The 25,033-nt window shown below is 35.7% G+C and overlaps 1 protein-coding gene across 3 annotated transcripts in view; it reads right to left on the bottom strand.

Moving 5' to 3' along the window:
- AEBP2 (AE binding protein 2) overlaps window positions 1–25,033 on the bottom strand; it is a 70,120-nt gene that overhangs the window by 11,531 nt on the left and 33,556 nt on the right. For all 3 annotated transcript variants that reach the window (XM_055318604.1, XM_055318601.1, XM_055318603.1), the window contains exons 4-6: window positions 9,415–9,601; window positions 5,114–5,238; window positions 226–293 (exon numbers count right to left, since the gene is read on the bottom strand). In XM_055318604.1, the coding sequence (XP_055174579.1) occupies window positions 226–293; window positions 5,114–5,238; window positions 9,415–9,601 (380 nt within the window). The remainder of the gene's footprint in view (window positions 1–225; window positions 294–5,113; window positions 5,239–9,414; window positions 9,602–25,033) is intronic.

The following is a 25,033-nucleotide window of genomic DNA, read 5'->3' as shown; positions in this document are numbered from 1 at the left end:
GGCGCCTGCCTTTGGCCCAGGGCGCGATCCTGGAGACCCGGGATCGAATCCCACATCGGGCTCCCGGTGCATGGAGCCTGCTTCTCCCTCTGCCTGTGTCTCTGCCTCCCTCTCTCTCTCTCTCTCTCTGTGACTATCATAAATAAATAAAAATTTAAAAAAAAAATTAAAATTTTTAGTAAAAATAAGAGTCTATTAATTATACATATCATTCCAAATACTTACATGTCTTCAGGCATCCAATGAAGCAAAAGTTTTATCTTTCCAGAATCTTCTTTTCTCTTAGCTATTACCTAGTGATGAAATAAGAGATCATAAAAATGAATCACAGAACATTATTTTAATATATCAATAAAAAGCACTTTTGATCCTAATCCAGAATTTTTAAATGTTCATATCCCAGACATTACCACAGTATTTTGTTCTGACCAGCTTTGTAGCAGCTTTATCTTTGAGCATGTATTTTCACAAAAAAAAAAAGAAAGAAAGAAAAGAAAAGAAAAGAAAAACCACAACAGAAAAAAGAAGTTGAAGAAGTTTTGCAAAGCCAAATACTAATACGATACTAACTTTATTAAGGGCCTGAAAATGTTACTTATTTTACTACCAAAGTCTGAAAATTCACTAAATTGCCAACAAAAAATCCATATTGGTTGGAATATTTTTAAAGAATAAAACAGTAAGGAAAAGAAGTAACAGCCGAGATCTCTATTTTATGACTAAGATATTTATGTTTGCTTGGATGTTTTTGTTTGCTGGTTGGTTTCTGTTATTTTAAATGAAACATTAGCCAATGAGTGTTTAGGTTCAGTTATAAGGAGTCTACAGATCTAAGTTAAAAGGTGGATCAACCTGAATAAAAAGACCAACCTAAAATGTAAAAAAGGCAATATGCTTGTCATTCGTTACCAGATTCTGAAAACTAAGGAAATGCTTATATAACTGACCAAAATTGCATTTTGTATCTCTTACAACTTCCATATTAACAAAATTTGCACTTTAGTGTTCTCATAACCTAAATCTCAGTATTTTTACCTAGTTTAAGCTGCAAACAGCCACCTCAAAATATGTTAGAACTAAGTAAAAACAGCACTTTATATAAAAATAAAATATTTTCTATTCTCATTACATAAAAACCAGTAGTTCTTTAATTCTAGACTTGGCAAAATAAAATACATTCTATTCTCTTTATGTAAAAAAACCAATAGTTCTCTAATTCTAGACTTGGCAATGTGATTAATTTAAAAGCCCAAAGACAGATATGAAGGTGCTGAAACAAAATACCACTCCAAAAAAAGTAAGACATAAAAACAATGCAAACCAACCAAGCAGAGCTAACCAACTGACTGGTAACTAGGATTCTGCTGACCTCTTCTGGAGAAGGCTCGAAAGAAAATGTTTCAATTAAAGACAAATTAGGCCAACTGCATAGTATGTACATCACACATATATTTTTCTGCAAACTGTTTCGTTACCAGTATGGTTATTGACTGTAACTGCTTACTTGATTTCTAGGAAACCTAAATTTGCAGTTTGTATTGGATAGTCTGATTACTAAAAGAACTGATTCTCTTTAACACATACCACACCTCCATCCAAACCTAGTCATGGAACTTGGGAGGTCTACCTAACTCCTTTTTTTTCTATTGTGTCCAATGAAGTAAGTACCTTTTCTCATATTTGATGTCTCTTCCTTCCACTTTCCTCAGGAAAAAGCACTACTCAGATTACACTCTACCTCTGTGGCTCTTTCTCAGTCAAGGTACTCCTGCCCCTCTGATGTCACTTGGGGGTGCAAATCACTAATGACACTAAGGAGTCATTAGTTTCTTAGTGTACGGCAAACAAAGTATCATGTTCTTAAAACTTGTCAGATGTTTTCTACAGCTAAAAACTTATCTTATTTTCATCTTTATACATGATTTTAAGAGTGAATTAAAAAAAATTTTCCAGACTCCTAATATCACCACTATTTTTAGTTCCTTCATTTTTTGATCAGATCTATTCCTCCCATGGTGAACCTAAGCACTTCATCACAAGGAGCTGCTCTAATGAAAGCATGTGAACACTGGTGCTTCATTTTTTAAACTACAACCATATTTATCATCATCACCACTATTCCCTAAGATGTAGAGATACCTGCTCATTACTAAGCCATTACTTCATCAGGTTTTTTGCCCTGTAAATTCAGTGATTAGTCTCCAAACCTCACTCCTTATACTTCTCTATTTATGCTTATTTCCTAGGTATAAATCCAATCTGATTCCTTTAAATACCTTTAAGTATGCTGATAATATCTCTGTATCTATAGCCATACCTCTCCTCTAGGCTCAAACTCTTCCATCCAAGTAAATGAGGCAATACATTGTGTATTGAATATGTCAAAAATTACAGCTCTTGACACTCAACTCTCCCCCAATCTAATCTCCCCAAATCCTCTATTAAATGGTAACTCCATTCTTTTGCCCAGTTGCCCAGACCAAAAACACCAGAGTCATCCTTTACTTTCATTATCAAACCAGACATGTGATCCATCCATAATTCTGGTCAGTACTACTTTCAAAAGATATCCAGAATATAACACTTCTTAGCATCTCCACTGTAACTATTATAGCCTCTTCTCACCTCAGATACCAAAAAGACTGATCCTCTTTTCCCCATCCTGACCTACATTCTGTTCTCAACACAGAAACCTAAGTGAGCATATTAAAATCCACAAGAGAAAATAGATCAGTGAATTCTCTAGGACAGGGGATGCGGGCAGAGATGAACTACAAAATTACACTAGAAAACTTCTGAGTGATGGGAATATTATATATCTTATCTGTGGTGGCGGTGGTGGTTTCATAGGTGAATACAACTGTTAAAACTCATAAAATTGTATACTTTAAATGGATGCAGTTTATATTTATTATCTCAATAAAAATTATTATGAAAAGAAAATCACATTAGACCATGGCTACTCAAACTTCTTCAATGGCTTCCCATCAGACAAAGAATAAAAACCAAAGCCTTAAGTTCAACAAAGTTCTCCCTCATTACCTTTCTGAATTAACTCCTACTCTCTCTGCCTTCTTGCATACTTGGTATATTTTCAAACATATGTGGCATATTCCCACTTGGTCATTTTATATTTGATTTTCCCTCTAGCTATGATGTTCATCCCTCTAATATCTGAATGGCTCATAACCTCACTTCTTGTAAGTTTTTACAATTCTACTATTTCATCTTGTTTATCATGTCTCTTCCACTAGCCACAGTTTGTGGTTTTAATGGTTTTGTTCACTGTTGCATCATGCTCAGTATTTAAGCGAATGAACGAATGAGTACTAATGCCACACTCTGGGTCTAGTGACCACATCTCACTTATTGATCTTTGAAAAAAAGAACAATTATAGACCTACCAAATCATAAACCTATGTTATCAAATGTCAAAGAAGGACTTCAACCATCACTGCTGAACAAGACCCTAATCTTGCTGAATCCAAAAAGAATTCCCAGTACAGTCATTTTAACTTTGTCTTCACAAACTTTAATTTTCCTTTCAACTCTTTCATTCTTATTTAGATAACTATATTTCCAATGTTTTTTTTCTTAAATCCAATGTTCTTTAAAAGCAAATAAATTATGGTGCACCTTTCCTCAAACCCAAAGTTGCATCATGTGCTCCAATCTCAGAAAAGGTTTCCTTGCTTTCTGTCTAATCTTCTACCTTTCTTGCTTTCAATTCTGGCAATCACAAACAAAATTGGGAATTTTTCACCGGAAATGTACATAAAAGAAAAAGTAAAAATGCAATGCAATAAATAAAACCTCAATGTTATAGGAGATAGAAAAAATAGATATTCAAACCAGTAGAGAAACTGGTATCAATATTGATCTTTTGTATTTAATTCTCATGCATTCTGATGGACATAAAAAATAAAACCTAAATTTAGTATATTTTATATTTATATTTATATATATAGTATATATTTATATTTATATTTATAAACCTAAATTTAGTATATTTATATTTATATTTAGTATATTTATATTTATATTTATAGTATATTTTATATCTCTTTCTCTAGGGATTCAAATCACCAAGGTGTGGTCTAAAATTTACCTCTATTCATTTACCTATACCAAAATATACCAATTTAAGGATGACTGGATAATAAAATGGCAAGGAGCATGGGAACAAAGAATAACTCTGTTACCTCCTAACCAAAAATGAAATATTTATTGCTTCTTAAAATTTGATACTATAGTCACTCATCCAACAAATACACTGTCTATTATGTATCAGGCACAATTACAGAAATTTGGGATACTTCAGTAGAATAAACAAATAAAAACTCCCTCCTTCACAAATCTTTAATTTAATGGCCATTATCCTATTTAATCCTGTTTAATACCAACGTTAGATGTGTTTTGGGAGTGAGGGACGAGCATGTAAGCACTTAGTGGCAGGGAGTTAAAAAGAATTTAATATTCTCATTCTATTAAAGAGAAAACCAGAAAAGATACCTAGTTTAAGGTTACAGCTTGATCCTCAAATGCCTACAAGCCCAAACATCACCCCGAAATTCCTAAATAGCTCAAAATAAAAGCTGAAATATTCAATCATCAAAATGTTGAACTGTGAGAAATATAGTTGACTCTTGAACAATGTAGAGATTAGGGCTGCCAATCACCTACACTGTCACAAATCCACATTTAACTCCCCAAAAACTTTTCAATAGCCTACTGATGATCAGAAGCCTTACTGATAACATAAACAATTAACACTTATTTTATACTTTATATGTATTGTAAACCATATTCTTACAATAAAATAAACTAGAAGAAAATATTAAGAAAATTTTAAGGAAGAAAAATATATTTACAGTGATTTATCGAACAAATTAAGTGGACCTGTGCAGTTCAAGTTCATATTGAGTTAACTGTATTTGTTTTATAACCAACAATACATGTAATTTTAAAATACTGATAAAGCAGAACTTGTGATCTTGTTAAAATATATTTTCATAGACTTTGAACAGTTTAGAAATAGGATTGTGAAAGTCAAAATACACGTTCTTGTAAACCTACACAAGTCATTTGAAAAAAACCAATAACAAATACTTACAGTACTATGAAAAACAACACTGTGTCCCTTCCCTAAACTTTCTATATGAGCTGAGAGGTTAAAGCATATGGCTCGATGTCTTATCGCATCCAGTGTTTGTGCATCGAAGAAATCATGTGGTCGTGCTAAAAGTCAATATAAAAGAGGTAAAGAATATTTAGAAAAATGTAACAATCTGCCAAGTAGCCAGTCTATTTTCTACAAAAATACATAATAAGAAGGATCTTGAAACAATTAACATAAGTTTCTATCTGGTGTTTAAACAAAAAATTTTAGTTTGCTTTTAGAACATGGGGTTTAGCTGGCAAGGATACGCAAAAGCAGACTTCCAGCTAATGAGTGAATGAGGAGCCTAACTGTGCCTGTTGGTGTGTACGGTTCTAATCTTCAACCTCATGATTCCACACTGCAACTACTATCTTTTCCATATAATTTCCTATTTTACTCCAGCATCTCTCCTGAGCACGAGTCCTGTATTTTCAACAATCTGATGAGTATCTCCCCTATTGCTACGAGGAGATTTAATTCACCACACCCAAACATATAAACTATATGCCATGAATATTCTATATTAACATGGAATCAAAAATTTTCCAGATTTGGGGCATCTGACTGGCTCAACTGGAGGAGCATGTGACTCTTGATCTCAGGACAGTGATTTCAAGACCCATGTTGAGTATTTACTTAAATAAATTTTTAAAAAATTATTTTTCCAAATTTGACAAACCTGTAATATTATTTTAGAGTTTTAACAAGTATTTTCTTAATTATAAATAACTCTTCTAGGGCGCCTAGGTGGTGTCCAACTTGGTTTCAGCTCAGGTCCTGATCTCAGAGCCCTGAGACCTATTTCTGCATGAGCTCCACACTTAGCAGGGAGTCTGCTTGGGATTTGCTCTCCTCCTCTGCCCCTTCCCCTTCTGCTCTCTCTTTCAAATAAAATCTTTAAAGAAAAAAAAATAACTCTAACAACAATCTAAGAAAATTATAAATACACTTTTCCCTTTTTTTTTTTTTTAAAGATTTTATCTATTTATTCATGAGAGACACAGAGAGAGAAAGAGGCAGAGACACAGGCAGAGAGGGAGAAGCAGGCTCCATGCAGGGGGCCTGATGTGGGACTCAGTCCCAGGTCTCCAGAATCATGCCCTGGGCCAAAGGTGGCGCGCTAAACCTCTGAGTCACCCAGGGATCCCCTAAATACACTTTTCAGTGCCAATGAGTCTTTACTCCCAACTCCCCCAGTTATTAGCTGTGTTGACTTTAGGCAAACTCCTTAATCTACTTAGCCTGTTTCCTTATTTGTGAAATGGAAATACAATGGCTATTAAGTATAACAAATGTATATAAAAATGCCTTTAAGTCACAAAGCAGTCTGTATTATTAAGCTTACATTATTTTGAAATAAACTTACAAACCTGGAGTAAGTGATCTTTTAGTGTAATCACAACAAAACTATACACTGAAGATTTAATTTGATAAGAACATTTTTTAAAATTTCTATTTTCATCCCACTAGTATTATTATAAATTGTGCTGTTTTTTATTCCTAATTAGAATGTTACTCAAGGAAAATGAATTTCTTATTTTACAATTGTGGAGCTTACTAATACATGAAATTTTTCAGTATCATCTATAATTAAGAATTAAATTTTATTGACAATAAATCAAATGGCTTGATTTCCTGGTACAGCATATCCTGAATTACATGTATGCCGATTCACCACACAATTCATATCTTAATACTATGTGAAATGAATTTTCCTCTACTAATCATGGAGTCCTCAGAACATCTACACAAATCCACCAGAGCTTTTGTGGAGAAATGTTTTCACCAGTTGGCACAGACAATAAAACAACCTAAATAGCTATTTTTTTCATTGGACTTTTCTTCAAAGGAAAATAAATAAAACAACATCAAGTAATAAACTAACAGAACCCACAGGACTAGGAATGCAAAGGGAAATCAGAAAAAAATTTTTTGATGTTTACAGGAGAAAAAAGTAAAAAGGAAAAACAAATCCCATTCCCATTAGATTTGTGGCTATGGGGGAGGGGGGTTACTCTACTGTGTCCATGCTCTCCAAATATGCTTTCTCCTCAGCAGGATAAGCACTTAGAGAAAAGAGAAACTAGAATAATAATCTCTAAAGTAGGTCTGTGTCATGATCCATTAGGGTAAGGAAAGAAAATACTATCACTATTTTCATTTTTCATCAATGTTTTTCAATATATCTTTCTTGGTTAACAGTTTTATAATGTGCACCAGCACTGTGTGTATTATATAAGCACACATGTTGAGAATGGGTGCCCAAGCGTTTTTTTATTTAACTGATGAGCTACATAATCAAAAATCTTTGGAGACCACAAAAATTGAGACTCTACTTTCCTGTGGCTCAAAATTATACATATTATCTGATATCTTTTTGCCCTTTTAGTATGGTATTATGGGTATATCCCCAAGAATGGTATTATGGCCTTGTAAAATAATATCTTTATTCTTAGGAGATGCATTCTTAGAGTATATTGGAATCAGGACCAAAAGAGTATATACGTATGGAGATAAAGTAAATGTAGCATATTCTTTAAATGAAGGGCATACAAGTATTTATTATACTATTCTTTCCACTTTATTTTCAAAAATATCAAAATAGAAAAGCTTTAAAATAAATTTTAAAAATTCTAACAAAAAATGACTTAAGCTGCAGTTCTGCCATTTATTAATGTACTTTTCACCTAGTTAAGTGAAAACAACCTCTCTGAATTAAATGAGGAAGGTACTAGAGCAAAGAGATCATTTAGTGCACTGCTTTAAACATGTCTATTTTTAAGGAAAGAATGAACTACAATGGCAGCAGCTCTGCCATTCAAATCACGGCACTTAACAGTAGCTGCTCACAGTGAAAGAGCTTAGATTTTTTTAAAGTTCATATACTCAGGATTATCCTCATCCTCTTCCCTTCAAAGAGGAAAGAAAAAGATTTTTTTTTTCACCCACTACACAACCTCCCTCCCCACCACTCTCCCTACATACCCCATTTTACTATATACTGGAAAAAACATTCTCAAAAGAAGCCTTGACTTAATCAGACACCAGTCCCTCCATTTCTAAGCAAGGCCTGGATATTTAACTGAACCATTCTCTTTAAGAGAACAAGCACACTGTATAGACACTACACCAAGCAAATAATGTAAAAAAAAGTCAGAAGTTTAAATGATTACTATATATAAACTGAGAAGAAAATAATGAGGCTATTAAGTGGAATGGGTAGGAAAGTTATTCTCAGTTTTGAATACCAAAATATATATTTAGCAATTTTCTGTGTGTGATTGCAAGCTACCCAAGATCATCAGTCAAGTAAAAAAAAAAAACTGATGTCATTTCTGTTTTTATAAATGGAGTCAAAAGGAAAATGGATCCATAATCTAAATGCAATAGCCAACTTTGAAAAATGCATGTTTATTTCAACAATAAGAAGCCTAAGAGTTTAGAAAAGTTTGTCACCTATGATTTGTTCCTTTGTCTGTTGTAGCTTTGTGAAAACAAAAATTTTAACATTTTAGAGACAAGTTTTCCAATCTGGATTAGTGTTTGGAGTCTCTTCTGCACTCTAATCAAATCCCAAGGGAAAGGGTATAGTGATCTCCTTTTTTCTTTCTAGTTCAACCCGTGTATTGGACTCCGTTTCAATGACAGCTACAGTCAATCATATTTCTTCACTTGGGATATATTTAATTAGCCAGCTGACACCAAGACCAGGGCCAGTGCTAGGCTCTGGAGTTTCTAAGTCAAGTCCTGCTCCCCACATTTATAAACCTTATCGTCCGTGTTCTATCCTAAATATTGAGGATATACTTCAAAATCTGGTAATTTGGCATATATAACATGTATTTCAATAGAATTAAGGACTGAGACACTGTAAACAGTTTTACTATTCACATATACTACCACTTTGGTTACTTTTACTTCATTATTACCTTTAACATGTTCAAATTTTCTAAAATATCAACATTGCCACATTTTAAATCTTATTTTAGAACAGAATCAAAGGAGCCCTCAAAATGTTATTTCTATACAGATTTCATATTCTAGGGCCACATATACTTACCCTCCCTTAACTACTAATTAGGATAAAATATACATTAATGAACTCTTACACTGACACCCAAGAGATCCTATCTGTTTATTACTGTTAACAAAAATACACAGAGTTAAAGAACAGTAAAATCTGAATTTGCATGAAAACCCAAGATATAAACAAAAGCTATCTAATACATACAGATTTTTAGTGAAACACTTACGTAATGAACGTCGTCTTTTGTTCTTTAATTTTCTCCTTTTGTTCATCCCAGCTTTAGAAGGAGATTCTTCTTTGGCCTTTGGCTGGCTAGAAACTTTTGAGGAGTTCTGCTGACTGAAGTGTGTGGGTACATGGCGAGCTAGCCCTCCCTGAGAAGCAAAGCTGGCATTGCAGCCACCAACAACACACTAAATAAAAATAAAAAGGATGTCAGGGATGCCATGTAGGGCACAATAATATGAATGAGTGAATATTTTATATTTTTGGAAGTAAATCAGTAACACTATGGAACTATCCCAGATAGAAATTGTGAGACTACTACACCCCTTCTTGTTATAAATTGCCCAAAATATTACACATTAGGCAGTGGCAGAGATGAAAAATAAAACTCTATAGTTTCACAACTCTCCAGTTTACTGCTCTTCCCACTATATGCAAGGGAAAAATAGTGAGATCTTCTTCCCAGAAAACTTGGGTTTTGAATTTAACACCTTCTTAAGAAAAACAGTAACTTGTTTTTAAATCAAAGAATCAGATATCATCCTAGGGTGCCTGTGTGGCTCAGTTGGTTGAGTGTCATGACTGGCTCAGGTCATGATCTCATAGGTAGTGGCTCATGATCTTATGTCAGCTCAGATCATGATCTAATGGGTAGTGGGATCAAACCCCATGTCCGCTCAGCAAGGAATCTGCTTGGGATTCCCTCTCCCTCAGCTTCTGCCCTTCCTGCCAAACACGTGCTCTTTCTCTCTAAAATAAATAAAGCTTAAAGAAAAATTAAATATCCTTAACAATTACTTAGGACTCCTAGATTTTTTAAATTATTTTTATTGTAACAATATATACTGCTTCAAGACTATCAGTAGCCTCCCTACTTTCTATGCTGTTAGAACAAATAGAGAAGATATACAGTGATACTGACTTTTAATTATTAGATCCAGTTGCTTAGAGAAGACTTATGTTCAGGGTTGATCTTACACAACTCTATAAATTCCACTAAGTACTGCTTCTTTAGCCTTCTGGACTTGCCAGATTGAGAAAATGAAAGGTTAACTACCCAAGTGACCTGGAAGATCTGCTACTCCAACAGTGAACGCAGAATGTTTGGATATTACTAAAATTATAATACAAAAATTAGCTATAGTACAAGTGTGTGACTTTTTTAAAAAATTTATTCATGATAGACACGGAGACTGAGAGAGGCAGAGACACAGGTAGAGGGAGAAGGAGGCTCCATGCAGGGAGCCTGATATGGTCCTCAATCCTGGGTCTCCAGGATCACGCTGAAGGTGGTGCTAAACCGCTGAGCCACTGGGGTTGCCCAGGTGTGTGACTTCTAACAAATCAATGTTACTAATTGAAACAAACACCATTTTCAAAATGATCCCCAAACAGCAAAATCTACAGCTGAATTTCCAGTGGCTTCTCTAGTAGTAACTTATCCAATATACTTAGTTTCTGACTTGACAACCAAACTCCAAGCATAGAAATCTGTCATGTTGAATACCAAATAAATCATCACCTTAGTCCTAGGTGGTTCAACTTAGAGTTTATCTAGATAATACCACAAAAAAATTTAAATTTTCAGGCTCTTTCTTTTAATCCAGGGACCTTTATCATTTTAAACTTCTAAAAACACAATACAAGTCTGTTAGTAGAGATCGCAACTTGGTTTACAAAGTTCCTCTAAATATATGCAAATTTTTAAAAACTAATCTTCTGGGACACCTGGGTGGCTCAGCGGTTAAGTGTCTGCCTTTGTCTGCCTTTGGCTCAGGGTGTGATCCTGGGGTACCAGGATCGAGTCCCACAACGAGCTCCCTGCAGTAAGTCTGCTTCTCCTCCCTCTCTGCCTGTGTCTCTGCCTCTCTCTGTATCTCTCATGAATAAATAAAAATCTTAAAAAAACAAACTAATCCTCCAAACTAATTAATCTTCCTTTAAGGATATCCTGACACTTTCACTGCTTATTTAGATACTTATCCCAATTCATCCTTTCCCTATATATACTGAATAACATACTTTTATGAATATATACACACATACATGCATGCATGTATATATATCCAGAAGCACCTTACAAATCATAGCTATTTCTAAATATACCTGAAAACTAAACTACTTACAGATTCTAATAAAAGTGATGCTGGCTGAAACATTTTACAGCAATCTCCTTATACAGTGCCATTCATAATCTATTTGTTTTGATACAAAAGAGACTTTTTTATGGGCTCTAATGGTACTCAGCATTACTAATAAAAATCTTTGCCCATTTTAAGGTGTACATTAAGAGGCAGAGGAATGATCCAAGGTTTTAGTTCAAATATTTATATATTCAAAGTACTATGTAAGATGCTAAAAGCATAAGGATGAATGCTTATACTTAAGTATAATTTACACTTAATTATACTTAATTTCCCACCCTTAAAGAGCTTACATGTAGTCAGGAGACATATAAAATGACAACTTCAAAGTTGGCAGTAAGGGACAAAATGCTATGGGAACCCTGAAAAGGAGCAATCAGCCATATCCAGTGCTTTAAAATTAATATTTAATTATTAAAATGACCTTATCAATAGTGTGGTCCTCAGAGTGCCTGCATCAAATATTCAGCTATATATTATGACAATGACAGGTTTAGCATCTAATGGTTACTGAATTCTCAGAATTTAAAAATTTACTAGGTAGATTTTGAGTGCCAAGAAAAAAATAATGCTTTTTAGAAGTTTCCATCTCTTGGGGTGCCTGGGTGGTTCAAATGGTTGAGCATCTGTCTTTGGCTCAAGTCGCAGTCCCAGGGTCTTGGGGTTGAGCCTGGGGTGGGGGTAGAGGGGTGGTCCTTGCTCAGCAGGGGGTCTGCTTCTCCCTCTACCCCACATAACCCCACTCATGCTTTCTCTTTCTCAAATAAATTAAATCTTGAAAGAAATAATGAAAGTTTTATGTCCTATGGATTGCCAATAGAATACTATCCACTACAAAATCCATTATTAACAATTAAAGACTACTGTAACCAAGAAACAAACTTTAATTTTATTTAATTTTTATTAATTGAGGTGAAATTCATATAACATGCCATTTTATTTTATTTTATTTTTTTATGATAGTCAGAGAGAGAGAGAGAGAGAGAGAGAGAGAGGCAGAGACACAGGCAGAGGGAGAAGCAGGCTCCATGCACCGGGAGCCCGATGTGGGATTCGATCCCGGGTCTCCAGGATCGCGCCCTGGGCCAAAGGCAGGCGCCAAACCGCTTCGCCACCCAGGAATCCCATCATGCCATTTTAAAGTATACAATTCAGTGGTCTTTAGTGCATTCACAATGTTGTATAATCATTAGCTAGCTCCATATCCTTGCCAACATTTGTTATTTTCAGTTTATTTTATTAAAATCATCCTAGTATGAAGTAGTACCTCATTGTGGCTTTTATTAGTATTTCCTTAACTGCCATCTACATTTTTTTAAAAAAGGTAATGTCTTTTACTATAATACTATACTACTATAGTATAGTCATGTCTAATGTCTATAATGTCTAATACTATAATACTATAAAACTAGCCCTTCCATTTTAATTTTCAGTTAATTATCTGATACTTAATTTCACTACTAAAAAACTTTTAGTATCTAAAATAGCTTGGTAGGTGGAATCTACCTCTCCAATTGCTAATTTTGTGAAATCTAAATAAAGATCAAAGGTTTAGCATCTGAACTGAGAGTGCTTAAGTAGAATCACCCTAATGGATTAGTTTTACACTGTCCAATACATTTTAGGCATCAGACACATATAGTTACTGAGCACCTAAAATGTGACTATTCCAAACTGAAAAGACTTCTAAGTATAAAATACATACTGGGGGCGCCTAGGTGACTAAGTAGGTTAAGTGTTTGCTTTCGGCTCAAGTCATGATCCTGGGGTCCTGGGACTGAGCCTCAGGTCCATCAGGGTCCCTGCTCAGCTGAATTGGCTTCTCCTTCTCCTTCTTCCTCTGCCCCTCCCCCTCACTTGTGCGCTCTCTCTCAAAATAAAATATTTAAGAAAAGTAAATAAAATACATACTGAATTTTGAAGATTCAGTACCCAAAAAAGCAAAAAATTTCATTAATTTTGTATACCGCTAAGATGTTGAAATAATAATATACGTCAAAGATGTTTAAATTATTTTCATCTGTTTCAATTATTTTAATGAAGCACTGGAGAATTTAAAATGATCTATTTGGTTCATGTATATTTCTATTACACAGTACTGCCATGGAATAAAGCCATATGGTATTTATTTTCCTTACTTTTCAATTTTAGAAGATATTACTCCTATATTTCCTAATATCTACTTTAAAAACATACATTGTCTTTTGCAGCCCTTGTGTCAAGGACTTTAAGGAATACAATAAACTATTTGTCTTTGGGACACCTGGGTGTCTCAGTGGTTGAGCATCTGCTTTTGGCTAGGGTCATGATCCTGGGATCCAGGGATAAAGTCCCACACTGGGCTCCCTGCAAGGAGCCTGCTTCTCCCTCTGCCTGTGTCTCTGCCTCTCTCTGTGTGTCTCTCATGAATAAATAAAATATTTAAAAAAAAAAAAAAAAGATGTCTTTGCCTCGGAATTCCCGTTTTGTTTTTTTTAAGATTTTATTTATTTATTCATGAGACACAGAGACACAGGCAGAGGGAGAAGCAGGCTCCATGTAGGGAGCCTGATGTGGGACTCAATCCCAGGACTCCAGGATCACACCCTGGGCCAAAGGTGGCGCTAAACCACTGAGCCACCCAGGGATCTCCAGGAATTCCCAGTTTAATATAGGTTATTCAAACAAATTTGTTGAAAAACTCTGTATTTCAAATTTTAAAAAAGCTACTTGACTACAATTAAGGTAGAGATGACTTTAACAGTTCGGATCCAAGCCCTCGGGTTTAAATTCAGAAGGACTTTATGATAGAACTCCACCTAGGATTACCCTTAATTATAAGAATCCTAGTAGGCTAGCAGATTCATTTTGTCCTAGAACCCTTCAAGACTTCAACAAATAGGCCCTGACATCATCTAAAACTGAGTAAATTTCACAAGTGTATTTTAATGAGCAATGCTTCAATGTTCTGAACATAAATAATGAGAATTCTAATAGAAAACAGTTTTATCTTGGATTTTGATCATTTATCCACCAAGAATCATAAACAAATCTAAAAAAGAAAGCCCAAAAGTACAATGAGAATTTAGAATGAGAAATTACTTTAAAAAAAAGAAACAGGGCAGCCCGGGTGGCTCAGTGGTTTAGCACCGCCTTTGGTCTAGGGCGTGATCCTGGAGACCCAGGATCAAGCCCCATGTCAGGCTCCCAGCATGGTGAGGCGCGGGGAATGCCCAGGTGCTTCAGCTAAGCATTTCTGCCTTCAGCTCAGGTCATGATCACAGGGTTCTGGGATCGAGGCCTGCATCAGTCTCCCTGCTCAGCTTGGAGTCTTTTTCCTCTGCCTATTTCTCCTCTGCCTGCTTCTCCCTCTGCCTGCCGCTTCCCTTGCTTGTGCTCTCTTTCTCTGTCAAATGAATACATAACATCTTTAAAAAAAGAAAAAAAGATGATGATGATAAATCGAAGATAAAAGAGTAGAAAGAGAAGCAGTAGTCATATTCAAAATATACCGAGGGTCAGATTGAGAGGATTTGCTAAGGCATTTATGGAAGTACAGAAGGGGCAGCCCCGGTGGCACAGCGGTTTAGCGCCATCTGCAGCCTGGGGTGTGATCCTGGAGACCTGGGATGGAGTCCCACACCGGGCTTCCTGCATGGAGCCTGCTTCTCCCTCTGCCTGTGTCTCTGCCTCTCTCTTCGCTCTCTCTGAATGAATAAATAAATAAATCTTTAAAAATATATAATAATAATAATAATAATAATAATAAGGAAGTATAGGAGAAGTTAAGAGAGGAATCAAGAATGATGCAGGGTTCTTAAAGTGAGAGCCTTCGACAATCTTACTATTTACTGAGTCTAAAGTAGAACCACATTTGAAATAAAAAACCTTAAGATTTTCTACATATTAAGTTCAAAATACTCTAATTAGACATCAAAGCGAAATATTCCATTCTAGAATACAAGAGGGAATATTGGTAGGGCTAGAGATAAACAACTGAGAGTAATCGGAATATACAGTATTTTATCGTATTTAAAACCAAAGGACACCTAGGGTAAGACCTTCAAGAGAGCACTTTCCAACACCTAGAAGTCAGGTAGAGCAGAGGCCAGCAAAGGTGACTAGAGAGAGCAGCCAATGAGTTCGGAAATAGGAGTGGGAAGGATGAAGAACAGGCAAGTGTGGTATCAAGGAAGCCTAGAAAAGAAAGTTTATATCAACAAAAACAAGATCCAAAATGCAACAAGCACACAGTACACAGCATAGCTCTTTTTCTCCTCTTTTATTTTATCCTTTGCAAAGACCACTGAACTGATAGTCACATTTATCAAAGAAATGCTATTTAGTATAGGGTACCCCATAAGAGAAATACCTTGTAGAACAATGGTTCTTAAGCCTAGATGCACATCCAAGTCACCCAATTTTTTAAAATTATAGCAAAATGCCTGGCTGCATGCCCCAATTCTAATTTAATTGGTCATAGTTGCAACTCAAGCACCAGGATTTGGACACCCAGTGGCACAATTCATATCATAAAGGAAGAACTACTTGATTCTTACCAGTTTCCAAATAATAAGATCCCTATCATCCTCTTATGGTGACCAATTAGTTTTCTTTGGGGGAAGAAAGGGAATCATTTTTTGGTCTTTTAGTATCATGATGATCATTGTAGTTATTATCCTTATGTATAGTCAAACATTATGTGTTAGGTCAGCAGGAGCATCCTAAACACTGGCTGCCGAGGCTAAGGAACATGAGAGCTTTCAAATACACACAGACACACTAAATATCAAATTAAAGATAACAGAACAAGGTATTTAATGCTTTGTGTTACTACAGAGAACGTCTACTGAAAAGATACTTACAAAAAAAAAAGATGTATATATGAGGTGATTGATGGGTTCATTAACTAGATGGAGAAAATCCTTTCACAACTATATACACATACCAAATCATCATTACGTATAATTTAATTAAATATTTTAAATTTTTATTTTTCAATTATACCTCAAAAAGTTGGGGGTTGGGATGCCTGGCTGGCTGGGGGCAGGGACACCTGGGTGGCTCAGCAGCTGAATGTCTGTCTTTGGCTCAGGGCGTGATCCCAGATTCCTGGGATCAAGTCCCATCAGTCTCCTTGCATGGAGCCTGCTTCTCCTCCCTCTGCCTGTGTGTTTCTGCCTCTCTTTCTGTGTCTCTCATGAATAAATAAAATCTTAAAAAAAAAAAAAAAAAAGTTGGGGGGGACTGTGACTCAGCAGTTTGGGGCCTGCCTTTGGCCCAGGGCATGATCCTGGAGTCCTGGGACCAAGTCCCACATCAGGCTCCCTGCATGAAGCCTGCTTCTCCCCATGCCTGTGTCTCTGCCTCTCTATCTCTCATGAATAAATAAAATCTTTATTAAAAAAAAAAAAAAAGTTGGGGTTAAAAAGCAAATGATATAAAAATTATCAGCTGGCAGGGTGGGCCGGGGCTCAGGCAGTATGTATGTATGTATGAATGAATAAATAAATAAAATTATCAGCCTCAACTACCATTACAAAATAAGTCATAAAGGAGAAGAAAATTATTTCATCATCCATCACAGTGAATGATGCAATAATGGTATCATTCACTATGTAACAAATTACCAGAATTTGCCTGTATGTACAACTATAAGGATATCATAGCTTGGTTTGACAAAATTTCTTTTTTCTTTATCAACAATTTAGGATGGGGTCTTGATTCCAAAACACCTAAAAAGATAGGCTATTTTATGTACCAGCCCCAGAAGAAGTTTTGAGTTATTCAAACACTACTCTAATACAATGAGAAGTTATTCACGTATGTCAATATTGTGAATGGAGTCGATCATGCTGAGCTATAGGTGACTAGTTGCTGAAAAAAAGTTACAATAAATAAATTAACCCAAAACAAGTAAATGACTATACTATGCTTAAAGTAAACGAATACTGGAGTAGGAGAGAAATGTGTGTGCAAAGTAAAAGCACCTATTACTAATAAGCTTATCTGATAGGGACGCCTGGGTGGCTCAGTGGTTGAGCATCTGGCCATTGGCTCAGGTCATGATTGCAGAGTCCTGGAATCGAGTCCCATGGGGAGCCTGCTTCTCCCTCTGCCTGTGTCTCTACCTCTATGTCTCTCATGAAAAAATAAAATATTAAAAGAAAAATAAGCTTAGCCAATAAAAAGTACAACTACATAATTTTTAACACATACGTATCTATCAAGACAAACCACTGCCTCATCAGCAGTAAAGTAAGCAAATCTAAACAATCACCACTCTATATCTAACTACTTTTTCTTTTTTTCAGTTAAGTAATATATATATTTCTAAGCATGGTAGGATTAAGCCACTTAACTATCATAAAACATAAATCATAAATACCAGATAATTAACAAGAATCAAAATTAAAATTGAAAAGGAAAAATAAAACTAAAAGTAGTTTAAAATATTACCACATCCTACTACTGTAAACACATGTAATTTTTTTTCTTTTAAGTAATCTCTACACCCAATGTGGGACCTGAACTTACAACCTGAAGATCAAGAGTCCCACCCCCTCTACCAACTGAGCCAGGCAGGCATCCCCCAAAACATGGAATGTTTTACAAACCCTTGACAATGTTTCACTACATGTATTAGCAGAACAGCAGCAGCAACTCCACCTTCCCACAAATCTTCGATGTATAAGGCAGATATATATACATGACAAAGTGAAGAGTGGAGGCACAATGTTATCTAGTAATGATCTCTGCACTTTAATTATCAAAGATAAATATTATAAAAAAAAAAACCTTGGTGCCTCGGTGGTTAAGCATCTACCTCCAGCTTAGGTCATGACCCCATGGTCCTGGGATAGTGTCTCAAATTGGCTGCCCTGCTTAGCAAGGAGTCTGGTTCTCCCTCTCCCTCTGCCCCACTTCCCTGCTCATGCTCTCTCTCTAAAATGAAACAAAACAAAATAAAATAAAATAAATAATAAATTTTAATTAATTGATTAATTAATTAATTAATAAAACAGACCCTTGGCAAAGAAAATGTATTTACATTTTAGGGATATGCTGATTTTACAAAACTAAAATTTCATAATAAGCTAACATGATCAATTATTTTCATATGATACATATGAAGGCAAATTCCACCTTCATCAAGTGATCTAGGTAACATCATCTATGACAAACAAATTGTCATCAGGTATCCCTTAACATGATACAGTGAGAATTTTATTCTATTTTCTCCAAAAATGCATAAACCAAATCTGATCATCACAAAAACACCAAACAACCCCAAAATGGGGAATATACAAAATAAAAGATTTATACTCTTCAAAAATATCAGCGACATGAAAGATAAAAAAATGTTGAGGAAACGTTAAGATTAAAGGAGTCACAAAACTAAAAGCAATGCATGATCCCCAACTGGATTCTAAGTAAAGAAAAAAACTGCTATGAAGGACATTATTGGGACAATTAGTACAACTTCAATACTTAATAGTATCAATATTAAATTTCTGGGTCTTGATAATTATTCTAAAGTTATGAATACCCTTGTTCTTAGGAAATGCACACAGTGAAGTATCTAGGGATTCTGCTAGAATTTTCAAAAAATGTGTGTAGGTGGTAGGGAAGAAGAAAGAGGGAGAGATGGGAGTAGGAAAGACGACAGAGATAGATGATGGATGGACAGATGGATATAGAACAAATGTAGCACAAAGATAATTAGTGAATCCAGGTTAGGGAATTTATACATTCATGTGTGACAGAGAAAGGGTATAGGAATTTTCCATCTTCTCTATTAGTTGAAGTTATTCCAAAATTAAGTTTAAAAACTCTGCCTTTTGGGGAAAAAAGTAAAGAAAAACATAAAAATGGAGAAAATATTGAACTCCTATCACAGCAAGGAAATGATGTTTTTCCTACTTGATAAAGATGAGTAGATTAACAAAATTTCCATCCTCTAAATACAAAATTTGGGGCACCTCTGTGGCTAAGTCACTCAAGCATCTGACTCTTGATTTTGGCTCAGATGATGATCCTATGAGATAGAGCCCCACAGTGCGCTCCAAGCTCAGCATGGAGTCAGCTTGAAATTCTCTCTCTTTCTCCCTCTGCCCTTCCCCCTGGCTCACATTCTATAAATAAATAAATAAATAAATAAATAAATAAATAAATAAATAAATAAATAAATAAATCTTTTAAAGATAAATATACAAAAATATAGGAAAAGGGTAATGCCAATATATAAAAAATATATTTACATTGTGTTTACACTGCATATGTCTACATGTATATATGTAGAAATTATGGGAATATCAATACAGAGAAACTTCTTGATAGAACAAACAGAAGTTTATGGGGCAACCCGGGTGGCTCAGCGATTTAGTGCCGCCTTCAGGCCAGGGCCTGATCCTGGAGACCCGGGATCGAGTCCCACGTCAGGCTCCCTGCGTGGAGCCTGCTTCTCCCTCTGCCTGTGTCTCTGCCTGTGTCTCTGCCTCTCTCTCTTTCTCTCTCTCTCTCTCTCTGTCTCTGTGTCTCCCATGAATGAATAAAATCTTAAAAAAAAAAAACAAGTTTATGAGAAATGACAAAGTATCTGTTACATGCAGAAAATATGTACATTTAATTTAAAGTTATATAAATAAGAAAAAATTCAATAGAAGGGCAAAGTAACCAAATAATCAATTTAGAGGAAAAAATAACCAATAGCCAGAACATTAGAGATATTCAAATCTTGCTAGTAATAAAAAAAAAATGTGTTTGACAAAGATAAAACAATGCCAATTATTGTCAATTATTGCCAAGCTTCAAGGAGACTGGGAAAACAGCACTATATTATATATAGGTTGGACTATGAATTGTTACAGTTTTCCAGAGGGGGGTTTAATAATACCTATAAAAAGCAAACCTAAATATCTACTCTTTGAACTAGTAAAATAGCTTCTAGGAATTTATATTAGCTCCCAAAAGCAGTTTATAAAAATATGTTCATTGATTACATTGTTCTTTATGTTGGGGATAATCGGACCAAAAAAGATACATCAAGAAAGCACTAGTTAAGGGCACCTGAGTGGCTCAGTTAAGTCTCAGACTCTTAATTTCACCTCAGGTCATGATCTCAGGGCCATGAGATCAATGCCCACATTGGGCACCTTGGTCGGTGGGGAATCTGCTTCAGATTCTTTCTCTCTCCTTCTCCCATCTGCCCCTCCCCCCAACTTTCTGACAAATCTTAAAAAAAAAAGGACTGATTAAATAAGATAAACTATCACATAAGAATAATAAACAACCAGTAGTGCCTGGGTGGTTCAGTCAGTTAAGCATCTGCCTTCAAGCTCAGGTCATGATCCAAAGGTCCTGAGAGTGAGCCCCACATCAGGCTTCCTGCTCAGCAGGGAGTATGCTTCTCCCTTTGTTCCTCATCCTGCTCATGCTTGCTCTTGCTAGCTCATACTCTCTCTCAAATAAATTTTTTTTAAAAGGAAGAGTGGGGGGATCCTTGGGTGGCTCAGTGGTTTAGCGCCTGTCTTTGGCCCGGGACGTGATCCTGGAGTCCTGGGATTGAGTCCCTCGTCAGGCTCCCAGCATGGAGCCTGCTTCTCCCTCTGCCTTGTGCCTCTGCCCGCCCCCCTCTCTCAGTCTATCATGAATAAATAAGTAAAATCTTTTTTAAAAAAGTTTAAAATTTTAAAAAAAGGAATAGTGTAGAACCATTAAGAAGTAATAAACTTATTGACCTGAAACACTGCCCAATATAGAACTGAAAAAGCTACATTTAGGTGCAAAATGATTGAATTTATTTTGTACTTATGTTAAGAAATCCAATATGTACAGAAGAATAACGATTTTCTGAAGGTGTTATAGTTCCATTATCTTCTTGAAGCTTTTTAGTTTCAAATTCTTAAAATAGTAGCGGGTATTACATTTCTAACATACTTATTTCCATGTGACCAAGTGGAGGAAGATCAAGACCCTACTAGAATTTTTTTTTTAATTTTTAATTTTTTATTTATTTATGATAGTCACAGAGAGAGAGAGAGAGAGAGAGAGAGAGAGAGAGAGAGAGAGAGAGATAGAGGCAGAGACATAGGCAGAGGGAGAAGCAGGCTCCATGCACCGGGAGCCCGATGTGGGATTCGATCCCGGGTCTCCAGGATCGCGCCCTGGGCTAAAGGCAGGCGCCAAACCGCTGCGCCACCCAGGGATCCCCCTACTAGAAATTAAGAAAAAACTTTGTTGGCTGTGAAATTTCAAAGTCTGTCATAATTAGGCAACATTAGGTGCTATACTAAGCCCTTCCTTTCCCTCTTCTCAATCCCTCTTCTTTATTCATATTTCATCCTGAAGAATTAACTTCAAATATTTTCAGTAAAGACAGTGCACATTTTAGGAAATTCATCAAGATGATTTTATCAATTATCCACACAAAGACCAACAATAGAGCAGCCACGTTGATATTTTTTTAAGGTATGAATAAAACTGAACTCTTTATGAATGTTTGAAGAATATTATAAAAAAAAATGAAAAAGGCCAAAAAACACAATGCAAACTCCATAGCATAATCAAATTGCAGGCTAACATATAGTAAGAGATAATAACGGTAATCTAAACACAATATACAATATACATATTGCACAGGGGCTGTTCTACATTATAAATTATCAAGAGGCACCAGAGCACAAGTGGTTAAGGACAAAGACTGAATTTATACCACCTCTGAAGCCTTCCATCTGCCACTCACTGCCCATAACCTTAGAAAATATTTAATCTCTTCTTACCTCAGTCTCCTCATATCTAAACTGAGAGCAACAACAGTAATTACTTCAAAGAACTTTTTTAAGAATTAAATTAGTTGGGATCCCTGGGTGGCGCAGTGGTTTAGCACCTGCCTTTGGCCCAGGGCCCGATCCTGGAGACCCGGGATCGAATCCCACGTCAGGCTCCCTGCAAGGAGCCTGCTTCTCTCTCTGCCTCTCTGTGTCACTCATGAATAAATAAAATCTTTAATGATTAAATAAAACTTTCACAGTATGAATGAATGAATGAATGAATGAATGAATGAAGAGGGAGACCTAGCTGACTCAGTCAGTATAGCATGCAAATCTTGATCTCAGGGTTGTGAGTTCAAGGCTCACATTGGGCACAGAGCTGGCTTAATATAAATAAGTAATTTTTTAAAAATAAAAAATAGGGCAGCCCCAGTGGCGCAGCGGTTTAGTGCCACCTGCAGCCCAGGGTATGATCCTGGAGACCCGGGATCGAGTCCCACATCAGGCTCCTTGCATGGAGCCTGCTTCTCCCTCTGCCTGTGTCTCTGCCTCTCTCTCTCTCTCTCTCTCTCTCTCTCTCTCTCTCTCTCTCTCTCTGTCTCTCATGAATAAATAAATAAAATATTTTTTAAAAATAAAATAAAAATAAAAAATAGAATTTAAAACAAAGAAAAACCCGAATAGTTAAGCATATGAAAAGATGCAAAAAGAAAAGCAAACTAAAACACAGTAGGATACAACTCATCTATTAGATTAGCAAAAATTCAAAAGTTTGTTAACACCTTCTCAGCAAGGCTACTGAGAAGGCAGATGCTCTAACAATGATGATGAAGACACAACCCCTATGGAGGGCAATTTGGCAATATTTATCGAAATTACCAATACTTAGGCATCTGGATGGCCACTCAGTTAAGCGGCTACCTTCGGCTCAGGTCATGATCCCAGGGTCCTGGGATAGAGTCCCACATCAGGTCCCTTGCTCAGTGGGGAAAGTGCTTCTCCCTCTACCCTCCCCCTTTCCCCCACTCATGGTCTCTGTCACGCTTACACTCTCTCTCAAATAAAAATATTTTAAAAACAAAAAACAAAACACAAAATCACCAATACTTCTATTATATAGCCTTTGATCTACCCTCTCATATGATTTTTGGGAATTTTTCCTACAAATATAATTATGCATGTACAAAATGACATTTTGTTCAAAGATTTATCACTGCAGTACAATTTAAAATAGCCAAAGACTAGAAATAACCCAAGTATCTATACAAGCTTGGTTAAATAAACTAAAAGAATATTCTTATGGTCAAATATAGAAGATCTTTAGCATAAAGGGAGTTTAAAAAGCAAGGTACACAAACATGCAACAAAGATGTCAACAGGGGGAAAAATTTGGTATAGGGTGTAAGGGAACCCTCTATAATCTTTCTAATATTATTGTAAATCTAAAACTGCTCTAAAATAAAAAGCTCAGGGCACCTGGGTGGCGTCAGTTAGGCATCTGCCTTTGGCTTGTGACCCTGGGGTCCTGAGATCAAGCCCTGAGTCGGGTTCCCTGTTCAGCAGGGAGTCTGCTTCTCCTTCTCCCTCTGTCCCTCCCCAACACTCATGCTAATATAAGTAAATAAAATCTTAAAAAGCTCATTTAAAAAATAAGGCATTGAGAGTATATAGTTTACTGAATTATGTGTAAGAAAGGTGAATGAAACTACAGATCTACTTGCTTATACTTTCATAAATACTAGAAGAATTCACTAGAAACTATTAATAATAGTGGGACGCCTGGTTGGCTCAGCGGTTGAGCGTCTGCCTTTGGCTCAGGGGATGATCCCGGATTCCCAGGATTTGAGTCCCACATCGGGCTCCTTGCATGGAGCCTGCTTCTCCCTCTACCTGTGTCTTTGCCCCCCCTCTCTGTGTGTCTCTCATGAATAAATAAATAAAATCTTAAAAAAAAAAAGACACTAATAATAGTGATTACGTATTTGGAGAAGGAACAAGGAAAGAAAAAAAGGAGCAAGATATCTATATCTCAATGTAAAAATTTTTTTAACTTGTTAAAGATGGTCTTTTCAAAAAACTGGGTAATTTTTAAAAAGCAGCTCCACAAGAATTATCTCCTTCTCTAATGAAACCCAAGGGAAGTTTCTGGCACAGTATTTACATACCAGAAGATTATGGGTTTAACTACTATTAAACCTCCAAACACAAATTTTAACCTCTATGGTATGTGCTTTCCATAATTAAAAACCAAAATATTTTAATTTTTAATGAAGATAAATAGAAAAATAGCTTTTATAGACACTTGTTCTTTATACAATTTTTCAGAACACATTATTTGACATAATTTACCAAAGCTCAGTAATATGACCTCAAAACTGAGTGAAAACAATCAAACCCCTCAATATTGTACAATTTCACTTTTTTGTATAATAATCAGAGTTATTTGCTAATAAGAAGGCTGAAAACTATGGCAGTGAGAAAAAAAAAGCACAAGGTATTAAAAGCCACCAATTTTAAAGACATGTATGTATTCATATCAGTCTGTTCATTAGCTATTTTCAAGACCCTACACCTCAGTAGTTTTCTTTCTGTTCTCCAAATATTAAAAATTGGGTATTATTTTCATCTCCATCTATTTTTTTAAATTCCATGCATCCACCGGAATGCTAAAACAAGTTTTTTTTAAAAAAACTATTTTTAGAAGTGGGGGGGGCACCTGGGTGGT

Source organism: Nyctereutes procyonoides, unplaced genomic scaffold (assembly GCF_905146905.1).
Source record: "Nyctereutes procyonoides isolate TBG_1078 unplaced genomic scaffold, NYPRO_anot_genome, whole genome shotgun sequence".
Taxonomy (NCBI): domain Eukaryota; kingdom Metazoa; phylum Chordata; class Mammalia; order Carnivora; family Canidae; genus Nyctereutes; species Nyctereutes procyonoides.
The sequence above is the reverse complement of the archived record's forward strand: the minus strand, read 5'-3'. Positions and strand labels throughout refer to the sequence as shown.